Genomic DNA, 12431 nt, shown 5'->3' on the forward strand with positions numbered 1-12431 from the left:
CATTTACTTTACATTGAGTTGACATTAAGTCGACGTTGAGTTGATATTAAGTTTATATTGAGTTGATATTAAGTTTATATTGAGTTGATATTAAGTCAATTTTTAAAATTATAATAATTTACTAAGAGATTTACTTTGGTTAGAGTAAGTTAACTTTATAAATTCATTTTATAAAGTTCAATATAAATTGAATTAATTAAGTTAGTTCAGTTGATATAGGTTCACATCAATTTGATTTACGGTTTTATAGACTGTCAAATATAAGTCATTTAAAAGAGATATTCAATTCAGTTTGAACAGTTCAAATCGAGGACTGCTGATTTCTATAATTAAAGTTGATGTCAAGTTAACATTGAATTTACACAGACCACCGCAAAAATTTTATATAGTTTATTTTTAAATTTTTAGTAGTTTATATGTCACTTTATATATTGATTCAATTTATATATTACACTAAATCTCAAAATTCTCGGTTGATTTTTAGTTAATTTTTTAATAGTTTATATGTTCAGTTGATACAGGTTTATATCAGGTTGATTTTCAGTTTTATAGTTTGTCAAATACATTTCACTTAAAATAGATCGATACTCAATTTGTATATTTCTCTAAATCTAAAAATTCTTTTTATATTTAAGATTGTAAAGAGTATCAAAACAATTTATTAAAAGATTGTATTAAAATAGTTCAGTTGATATAGGTTCACATATAGTTCACATCAGGTTGATTTTTGGTTTTATAGTCTGTTAAATACATTTTACTTAAAATAGATATCAATTTGTATATTACACTAAATCTCAAAATTCTCTCTATATAAAATGCCATTTAAGATTGTAAAGAAAAGCAAGATAAATTTTATTAAAAATTGAATTAAAGTAGTTCAGTTGATATAGGTTCATAAAAGATATTCATTTTGTAAATTACACGAAATCTCAAATTTTTTTCTGTATAAAATGTCAATTGAGATTATAAACAACATTAAGACAATTTTTATAAAAAAAATGAATTAAGATAATTCAGTTGATATAAGTTCACATCAGGTTAATATCAGGTTGATTTTCGGTTTTATAGACTATCAAATACAATACACTTAAAAGAGATTTCAATTTGCATATTACACTAAATTTCAAAATTCTTTCTATATAAAATTTCATTTAAAATTGTAAAAAATAGTAAGACAAATTTTATTAAAAGTATAATTAAGGAAGTTTAGTTGATCTAGGTCCACATCAGGTTCATATCAGGTTGATTTTTAATTTTATAGATTATCACATACATTTCACTAAAAAAAATATTCAATTTGTATATTACACTAAATTTTAAAATTCTCTCTATATAAAATAAATTTCAAAATTCTCTCTATATAAAATATCAGTTAAGATTGCAAAAGAAAATAAATTTTTATTAAAAATTGAATTAAGGTAGTTCAGTTAATATAAGTTTACATCATGTTCATATCAGGTTGATTTTTGATTTTATAAACAGTCAAATACATTTTATTTAAAAGAGATATTCAGTTTGTATATTATACTAAATCTCAAATTTCTTTCAATATAAAATGTGAGTTAAGATTGTACCGAACATCAAGACAATTTTTTTAAAAACTTGAATTAAGCTATTTCAGTTGATAGAGGTCCCATCAAGTTGATTTAGGATGTATAGCGACAAATTATATTCGGTCACTAACATAAACTTTTAGAATTTGGGATGTATGGTAATATTTTCTCTAATTTATACTCAAAATAATCAAAGCCCTAGAAAATAGGCTTTTTATGCAAGGTGGTGAATTCTTGTCCTTAATCTTATAATTTTCTTCCTCCTCTTCTTCGTTAATTTCATTTTCAACCTCCACCCACCAAAAGAACCAGCACCATGCACCAATAACAAAAAAATGAAACCCCTAATACCCTCAATACCCATCTCATCACTTTCAATTAAGAAATGATGTTTCCAACAACCAAACCCACCACTACTGCTACAAGTAAAAGTTAAAATTCTTTTCAAAAATTAAAAATTAAAATTTATATAATTCAGACTTATTTCAAAACTAAAATAATATAATCATTTGGATCAATTCTTCTTATCATCTTCTCATCCCACTTATAATCATTTGGATCAATTCTTCTTATCGTCTTCTCATCTCACTCAAGTGGCGGAGCTAGACCATTTGCCGCTTCAACAAATTGGATGCTATAAAATCTATATAATTGGCAAGAATTCTATGCAATTATGGTGCCTTAGAATCCATCATTACCATCTAATCTCGTTCTTCCTTTTTCTTTAAAAGAACTGTAGATCTGAGAGGTGTTTATGGTAGATCTTAAGAAAATTTTCATTGAAATCATCAAGTTTATTAATAGGAAGGAAGCAAAAAATGACTACGTTAAGCATGAAAACAATGGGTAAGCTGGTGGTGACGGCGGAGATATTGTTGGGGAGAGATGAGATTGTCCATTGATTCTGGCCTGAAGCAAATTGTTGTAATACGCACACAATAATAGTAGGAATAGAGAATAAGGATAGAATGGGAAACTAAAAAATAAAAAGGTATGCGTGGAAAGATGATTTGAAAAAAGAGGGATTTTTGCAAAAAATAAAAAGTTGGGTTATAAACACAAAGATTTGAATTTTTGGGTGATTTGGTGTAATTTTCTCAATTAAAATAGAGCGAACCATTCATTTCCATGGATCTAAAAACAAGCCCAGCCTATTAAACAGTAAACAAGCCCAGTCCATAAAAAAACCATAAAATTGAAAAAAAAAACAGGAGTAGAAATATCCAGAGTCCTTCCAGAAATTTCTGGTAGCCAAAACATTTCCAGAAGTTCTCCTTCTTGCTCCTCACTCAATTCTAGCATCTTCCATTCCCAACATAAAACCCTGTTCGCAGGAAAATATTTCCAAACTCGAATCTTTGAATTTATAGATGGGTACTGTGTGGATCGATGCTTTAACCGGTTCGGTCCGAAAAGTTGAACAGGGTTTGATTTATCTAAATTAAAACATTAATCTGGAGGTTAAGAAACCCAGGCGAGATTAATATTTGAACTACTCCTACTCCTAAATTAACCAACCGCGGGGGTTGGGGATAGAAAAGCGCAGGGCTTTGTTTGTGTTTGATTGATAATTTGAGTTGTAGAGAATACAAACCTAAAACTAGCTATTTATAGGGGACAAACCCTAAAATAGAAAACCTAGTCTAGTGAGATACAATCTCTTATTTAGATAATACTAAACTAAATAAATAAGATAATTACTAAAAAGATAACTACTAAGCTAAGATAGGAACAAAAGGATAGTTGATGGCTTTTGGGCTCAAAAAACCCGAGTTAGCCCATATGAGCTCTTTTTTGGGCCGGTGTAAACAATGCCCCCTACGTCTTTTTAGCTGAATGTCAAGAAAGGTGAAGAAACGTATTTTTATCACTTGTCTTGAAATCTATCTTCGATCAAACTTAATTGATGTTTTAATCGGTCGTTTAGACCGAATAATTTTAACACTCCTTAGTATTTTAGCCGATTCAATTTTTTGAGATAATAAAAATCGGCCATATAATTCTAGATCACAAATTATGAACAATCTTTTATAATTATAGGCCGATAATTATATGGGTCTTTAAGTATACCTGTTATATCGTCCAAAATTTAGTGTTTTGTCAACTATGCTTCATGATATAACTTGATACTAACAAATTTTGGCCGAGTATCTCTTTATCATGATGTCTCCTCGCTCAAATATATGTTGCATGGTAAAGTCCTTCTTTGGTTCACCAACTTATTCTTCCTTACTTGTACTTAATCGAGCACTTTTCAAATAAATGAATGTTTGAATCCATTAGTTGACCATGCATCTGCTCCATATATTCTTAATGGATATGAGACCTTGACATGTGTTTCCAAAAATAGCATGTATTTGAGAAGCTCGGCCATATGTCAATCAAGCTTATTCAATTGATCGTCCTTCTTGATTTCTTGATCGGTCAAGGTTTTTCCATTGCTTCGTTCTAAAAATAATTTTGGGCGATTACTATTTAATGGGCCGATTAAGTTTAATGACAAAATTTGAGTGAGCCATCATTAATCGGCCATGCACCAATTATTGGTTAATTTTACCCAATTGACTTGTATTGACAGTGCTTCTCACGTGAATGCCAATCAAGAAACTTTTCATCATGATCGGCCATTATTAATCAAATATATGCATGTCCACTTTTTTTTTTATCGCCACATATGCTATCCACTTTGTATTGGACGACACACCCACCTCCATATCATTAAGACTTTGCACAACTGACACTTGAACAATTCATACATTAGTCAAGTATGTCAAATGTGTCAATCAGGTCCATGTATATACCATAAAGTCCATGAGCCATCTCTCTTGTCATTTAATCGGCACTCTTTGACTCGCCCTTAATACATATCTGATCGTCTTTTGACCGATCAAGTTGTTTCGTCAAACCAACATGATCTCTGATCGGCCATATGATTGGTCTGTGTCCTCAACATTTGAATTCTCCCAACTAACTTTGGTTTCCATATTTTGTACCGAGTCTTAGAATATCAACTTAGATGGATAACAGTCGTGCCCCCGACGTCTTGACTCACCCAATACCAAATGATCGGTACTCGCCCTTTGGTTGTGCTAATAAAATCTCATTATCAGGAGATTTCAAAAAATAAGTCCTTAGACGCAAACTTCTTCATTCTCATACCTCGGCACACAACCTAGTACTCGCCCTTTGGCGGTTGAGTAGACGCAAAGGTTGAGGGCTTGGAGGTTTAGGGTTCACAATTGGAGGGCTTCCCACTTGAGGACCTCGCTAAGCAAAATTATAGCACAAATGTTGCCTTGCTTTCATTTTGGATGATACACACGCTAGGTTTCCCATATTTTGTCATAAAAGAGACTCATCGAGGTGGCTAGTAATCGATCGTGCCTCAAAATACTTTGACTCGCCCTTAAAAGATCGTCCATCACCCGTTCGATAACCAACATAGTCGCCATATCAAAAAACATTCTCAAGGAATCGCCAACATGTATTTCGTTGTTGGGGTTGCATCGCCGAAAAAATAAATTTGGGGCAACCAAACATGGCCATGATGCCACCACTTTTTTAGGATGTTCAACATAAAATCACCTTGTGATGCCACCACTTCTTGATCTTAGGAGGTTCAGCATAAGAATCGCCCTCTCACCCGTTTCATTGCAAAATGAATTGGGTAACGTCACAAATTTAACCTCATGACTCGCCCACTTTATTAGGGACCCAGAGCTTGGTACTCACCCTCTAAAGGTTGAAGAACGCCTTTATTTAAATGTTAAATCACCTCGCCATACAAAGTAATCACCCACTAGATCGCCCAAATTTCAAAGAATCAATTTAGAAGGACTCACCAAAGTGAATGACAATTGGCTATGCCCCCCCGGTATTTTGACTTATTTTGGACGCCGAACTTGTTTGGATGTTGCCTTCATTTAGCCGATACCCCTTAGACTCCGAGTCTATTTCGTGTTTGGGGCAACTCTATCGGCGATATGTTACCCTAACAAGACTTTCGTCATGCCCCCAGCTCTTGACTCGCCTAAAGGTATATGGATCATCTGACAATGTGCCACCCACTTCACCAAAAGTTATATGGATCATTTGTGTACTCAAAACCTATGAACTTGTTACTCACCCTTTGGCACCATAATACTCGCCCTGAGGACATAATAATTGAGGAGTTGGTACTCGCCCTTTGTTGGTGCAACTGATACTCACCCTCTATCGACTTCATTCTGAATGATCGCCGACGTGGTCAACTTGAAAGGACCCATCAAGGTGGACAGTGACTGATCGTGCCCTCAACATTTAGATTCGCCCAACGCCGAATAATTAGTGTAGTACTCAGCATCTAAGGATTTGAAGGTTAAGGACTCGGCACCTAGAGACTTGGGGGTTGAGAAATTGGTACTCTCCCTCTTGTACCTATTATACTCGCCCCTCTATGAAAAATCGGTATAAGGGCGAATTCAAATATTCATTAACCAATTTTGGATGTTTAACTTGTTAGGTTGTTACCCTTGCTCAGCCGATACCCCATGGATTCTTGAGTCCATTTGATGTTTGAGGCAACTCGGCCTTTATATTGGCATCCTTGATGATAGGTTGCCCTAACAAGACTTTCACCAATGATTGAGATACTAACATTCGTCTTTATCTCCATTTGAATGATGGTGTAATTACCCATCATTATTTTGGTCTCACCCACTTGATTCATCGCCCATCAAGTACCTGCCGATTTTTGGGCTATCTCATCACTTATGAAATCGGCTCGTGACCTTGAGGGGCGAGTCAGATGTAGGTCGCGGACATAGTCATTTGTCTCCTCCTCATGTACTTAGTTTGGATGCTCGACTACGAGGTCGACGGTCTTTGTCCCAGCGGGGGGTGCGTAAGTCCCCAAGCGGCTGTAACTCGACAGTCATTGTTCTAGCGGGGGGTGCATAGGTCCCCAGGCAGCTGTAACCCTGACTTGTCACCCTTTGTCATGATCGCCTCCAAGCCTGAGTTTGAATCGCCTGACGATGCGCAACCTTCTTCAAATTAGACCCTCTAGTACCCAACATACTCATCCCTATATGAAGACTCGGCATATGGGTGATTCAAATACTCATTGGCCCATTTTGGATGCCGAACTCGTTGGGTTGATGCCCTTGTTTGGCCGATACTCCCTGAACTCCAAATTTATTCGATGTTTAGGGCAACTCGGCCACTCTATTGGCAGTCTCGACGATACATTACCCCGACAAGACTTCCGCCAATGATTCCATGAACACATGTTAAGCTACCAAGATCCGCCTTTATCTCCCTTTAAATGATTGTGTGACCATTCATCACTATTTTGATGGCCTCGCCCATCTGATTAATCGCCCATCAAGTACCCGCCGATATTTTGGGCTATCTCATCACTTATGAAATCGGCGCGTGACCCTGAAGGGCGAGTGGGAGGTAGGTCGCGGACATAATCATTTATCTCATCCTCATATACTTGGTTCGGATACTTGACTACGAGGTCGACAGTTTTGTTCCAGCGGGGGGTGCGTATGTCCCCATGCGGCTGTAACTCGACGGTCATTGTTCTAGCGGGGGGTGCGTAGGTCCCCAGGCAGCTGTAACTCTGACTTGTCACCCTTTGTCATGTTTCGCCACCAAGCCTGAGTTTGAATCGCCTGACAATGTGCGACCTACTTCGGATTGGACTCAGCTACGTTAACAAGTGCACCTGTAACTTTCCTTCGTCGTTCCGGTTTTTGTGCTCACCATAAACGCGTCCCCAGTGGAGTCGCCAAAAGATGTTCGCAGGAAAATATTTCCAAACTCGAATCTTTGAATTTATAGATGGGTACTGTGTGGATCGATGCTTTAACCGGTTCGGTCCGAAAAGTTGAACAGGGTTTGATTTATCTAAATTAAAACATTAATCTGGAGGTTAAGAAACCCAGGCGAGATTAATATTTGAACTACTCCTACTCCTAAATTAACCAACCGCGGGGGTTGGGGATAGAAAAGCGCAGGGCTTTGTTTGTGTTTGATTGATAATTTGAGTTGTAGAGAATACAAACCTAAAACTAGCTATTTATAGGGGACAAACCCTAAAATAGAAAACCTAGTCTAGTGAGATACAATCTCTTATTTAGATAATACTAAACTAAATAAATAAGATAATTACTAAAAAGATAACTACTAAGCTAAGATAGGAACAAAAGGATAGTTGATGGCTTTTGGGCTCAAAAAACCCGAGTTAGCCCATATGAGCTCTTTTTTGGGCCGGTGTAAACAAACCCCATCATCATCGTTCCTCTTGCGTAACAATTTTCAGCTTCTAGATCATCAATTTCAACTAGATTTTCCTAAATCAACTTGAATTCAATGGCATCATCACTAGCTCTCAAAAAACTCACCTCTTCAAATCTCATTCCCACATCTCTCCGTTCCATGATCCGTCCAACCGCCACACTCCCATCATCCGCCTCTCGCTATTTTAACACCAACGCTGTTTGCCAGTTCGACGAGGACGAAGATGAACATGATTCCAACGCTTACCGCCGCTCCCTCTCTCGCCGCAGGGACAACTTCTTCCCAGGTATACTACTATAAAATCTCTAGTAAAAGAGCATTTTGACTTGAAATGATGATACTAACGTCGTCGTTTTACTTACAATGTGTATATTAGACGTGGTGGACCCATTCTGGCCAAATAGAAACCTGAGTCAAGTTCTGAACATGATGGACCAGTTCATGGACAATCCGTTTCGTGGAATCGGAGCTGGTGGAATCCGACGCGGCTGGGACGCGCGAGAGACTGACGATGCTCTGAATCTCCGCGTTGAGATGCCGGGTCTTGCCAAGGAAGATGTGAAGGTTTCCATGGAACAAAATACTCTGATCATTAGAGGTGAAGGAGCTAAGGAATCGGAAGATGAGGAGAGCGGCAGAAAATACAGTGCTAGGATTGATCTGCCGGAGAAAATTTACAAGACTGGTGAGATTAAAGCTGAGATGAAGAATGGTGTGCTGAAAGTAGTTGTGCCTAAGGCCAAAGAAGAAGAGAGGAACAATGTTGTACATGTTAAGGTCGAGTAGAATGTAAAAGTTTGCATGTGAGAGTGTGAGTGAGACTGTACTTGAAGAACCGGATAAATAAAAATTCTAAATTACAAACACTGGGAATTTGTTGGGCCATGCTCTTAAATAAGAAGCCCATATCTGGGCTCATTTTGATACCTAAAGGTGATATTTGATTAGGCCGAGTGCCCAATACACGCAAGCCAGAATTGACTCACCTCTAACAAAACTATTTTCTTTGGAATTATGACATAAGAGTTGGCAATTGTTTGCCAAGAATCAGCAACAGTAGCTTGACAAGCGATGCAAAATTAAAAGTTTAAAACTGTTAAAATACCAATTTTTTTTGGAATTATGACAGAAGAGTTGCCAATAGTTTGCCAAGAATATCAGCAACAGTAGCTTGACAAGGGATACAAAATTAAGTTCGAAACTGTTTTTTCTTGAAGTCAATTATCTGAATATTAATATCATACAATCGATATTATGTAAGATCAATTTAATTAGAACAAAATTGATGTATAATTTAATATCAGCTAGCTGTCTATAATAGTATGTATAGAAAACTTCTTAGTACACATACACCCCTCTGATTGACATTTTTCTGTATTTTTATTATTTATTTTTCATAATTTATTTTTTCAAATGACGCTTCATAGAGTATATATATGAGCTTGCATTTTGATTTTGGATTTATATACAATGAAATTCTCCACGTAATGAACCAGCTAGCATAAAGTACTATTGAGAATTCCATCTTCATAAAAAAAGATTAAACAATGATAATTAAGGAGATCAGAGAGTGACTTAAACTATTTTGCTTCCTTTATATACTGTCCAAGTTCAACTTTAATATAATTCCTTATCTTTTAAGACTTAAGACCCACGAAATGCTAGGGATCAGCAATTAATAATTTATTAGCCGAAACCATATCGATCTATTTTGGTTGATTCGATTGATTAAGGATTTTTGGTTAATTTAATACTAATTTAATTGGTGCAGTTTATAAAAATTGTTCAGTTACAGTTTTTTTTTGGGGTAAATGATTATTGAATTAGCACGTCCACAAAGAAGTGGAAGGCAAAAGTCTTTTCGAAAAAAGACGGGCTACAAAAAATTACAGGAAAAGTTTAAGTTTCTAAAAATATCATTCGGCGAATAATTAAAACCGCTATTGTTATCCTTGTAGTAGATAACTGCATTGCAAATCGACGAGTACATCAATGAGTTGATGTCCACAATTTCATGTCTGAAAGTCCTCCTGTTTCTTGCTTTCCATAACTCCCAGATATCGAAAAACCATATAGACTGCCAAAGACAACGATATCGCTTGCTTGAAAGAGAACTCCAAAAGTCAAAAAAGTGATGAATTGAGGTTGGAGCAGCCCATTGAATGCTGCAACAATGCAGAATTGAGTTCCAAAATTCCCAAGCGAAACGGCATTGCAAAATAATATGGATACTCGACTCTTCTTCGGAACAAAGCAAGCAAGTAGAATTAAAAGATGAAATAACACCTCGACGGGCTAACAAAGCGTTAGAAGATATCCGGTCCCTAGCCAAAAGCCACATACCAAATTAACTAAATAGTGTTAGATTGTCATTTAATTTATAATTATTATTCATATATTTATTAGTTTTACCAAGTTATATATTCATTCGTTTTAGCTCTGAAGTTCTGAAAATTTGGTAATTTGATTTCGGTTAGTTTAGTTATCTCCGTCGATTCGATTGACTTAGCTAAAATAACTTCGTTAGTTGGGCAGGAATAATTTGGTTCAATTATAACCAGACCGACCAAATACTTGAAAATGCCATACTATATATGTAGCTACTCAATTGTTATATTTACAATTAGACAGCAATATACTCAATGTCTTAATCTATATGTTTGTTTTATTTGCAGAGATAATATAATTTAATAGAAGGAACTACCTTATGTAATTCTCAATTTATCTATAATCAAATTCTCTAGAATTAATTAGAATTTTTGAGAAATTTATGCAATCAACCAAATTATTTGTATATCGTTCATGATAGAAACCAATATCCACTTATCCAAATTAATAAATTCAATAAAACAACTACCATAAGTTTCAAATTTCAAAATGACCCTTAATAATTTGCATGAAACAAGCCATAATTGGAAATTTCTGCGTCCTTTCTTCAAAACCCTACTTCGAAAAAATTGCATGAAACAGACAACCATACTCAACTCAGCCAAGACTTTACATGGACACGTGTACCCAATCAGCCTACCCCACATATTAAACATGATCCATCAATCTGTCCATGTCATCGTTGTCCGTACATGACGTGGCGACTATGGGCTCCACTGAAGGTCCGACTGTGGGCGCGGGCATATACGCTGCGCATTTGGTATCATTCGTTTTGGATATTCGAATATGCTTTTCCCTCCTCGGATGTGGAGGTTTTTTAATTATTGGAATTTTAATGTAGCAGGCCTGTTCAATTACGATAATGCCCTTGATGACGTTGGGAAAGTTTGGTGACTCACCGCGGACGCGGCGGTAAATTTGTGCTGTTTTCACGGATTTTTAGTGTTTAAGTCTTTGGGGCGGCGAGTGGATTAGGTGGGATCCATCTGATTCGAATATTCATGAGGTTGTGCGGGAAAATTATTCATTCATTTATATCAAAAAAATAATTATGCTTGTCACATACACAAGCATATAGTAATTGTTTTTTTTATTATCACAAGTATATGAAGTTTGATTTGCAACGTAATTAGATATTTATGTTTAAAAAAAGTAAGTAGATAAATTAATTATTTTTTATTTTACTCTTAGTTTAATTATATAGATATTTGCAATGTTATAAGTTACACATTTTAAAAATATTAAATATTTTTTTAATATTAATAATATAACTTGAAAAACTAAGTTTATTATTAGTATTTTTTTACAAGATAGAGTAATTATTAATAATACATAAAAATATATAATATAAATTGTTGAAATTAATGCAGGATAAATTTTATATTTTAAGTTGACAATTCAAATTCAAATATTAATTTTTTATATTTTGAGACTTATAAAATAATAAATCTATCTAAGAGAGAGAGAAAGAGATGGTAATATTTTCCGTCTATTGTTATAAATTTAAAATTTAAAATAAGTAAGAATGTTACAATTAAGTAGACATATACTATTATTAAGTTCTAAATTGACAAGGCTCTTTTAAATTCTCGGCGTACATGAATTTTAATAAGTAGTAGTCAATTAAATAGCCATAACAAAATTATGTCTATCACTTTTATTGTTAAAAAATTAAAATTTACAGTTACATTTTTTCCATAATATTGAGTCGTTCATTTAATAAAAATATATAAAATATAAAAGTAATCATTTTTTAATAAAATCTTATTAACTACTGTATTTATGATTAGTAGTTTTAGTTACTTAGTTACTTAGCAGTTAAGTTTTTACTTAAGCTAGAATGCCAGCTGATGCCAGCTAATATCCAGCTGGCTCTTTACTTGTATATAAACAGTAGCTTGTAACTAAATAGCGGTTATCATTTTTTGATCAATACAAAAATCTTCTTCTTCTTCTCTCAAACTTATTCTCAAATCCAGATTTAACATGGTATCAGAGCATGAAATCTGATCCTGAAACTTGATAATCAGTTCGAAACTCTGCAACAATGGAGGAAACCGGACATAGCAGCAATTTAGGTCATCGATCAACCTCAAATACTGTGAAGAACACGAATCTCTATAATGGAGATCCATTGCTACTTCAATCTTCTGATAATCCAAACAATCAATTGGTGAGTACTCTTTTGACAATCAATAACTA

At 34.8% G+C, this 12431-nt stretch overlaps 1 protein-coding gene across 1 annotated transcript; it reads left to right on the plus strand.

Annotated features, from left to right (window-relative positions):
• Nucleotides 1–7837: 7837 nt before the first annotated feature.
• On the plus strand, nt 7838–8705 carry LOC126671577 (heat shock 22 kDa protein, mitochondrial-like). Its single transcript, XM_050365360.2, has 2 exons — nt 7838–8127; nt 8218–8705. Exons 1-2 carry the CDS (start codon nt 7914–7916, stop codon nt 8625–8627), a joined length of 624 nt encoding a protein of 207 aa, XP_050221317.1. The 5' UTR covers nt 7838–7913; the 3' UTR covers nt 8628–8705.
• The last annotated feature ends 3726 nt before the right edge of the window (nt 8706–12431 follow it).

This window comes from Mercurialis annua, linkage group LG3 (genome assembly GCF_937616625.2).
Source record: "Mercurialis annua linkage group LG3, ddMerAnnu1.2, whole genome shotgun sequence".
In the NCBI taxonomy this organism is placed as follows: domain Eukaryota; kingdom Viridiplantae; phylum Streptophyta; class Magnoliopsida; order Malpighiales; family Euphorbiaceae; genus Mercurialis; species Mercurialis annua.

What these genes read in the sequence shown, in the direction of transcription:
- LOC126671577 (XM_050365360.2), top strand. Translation starts at nt 7,914, where the DNA reads ATGGCATCATCACTAGCTCTCAAAAAACTCACCTCTTCAAATCTCATT. An exon ending in CAGGGACAACTTCTTCCCAG is followed by an intron (nt 8,128 to 8,217) that starts GTATACTACTAT and finishes TGTGTATATTAG; the next exon opens with ACGTGGTGGACCCATTCTGG.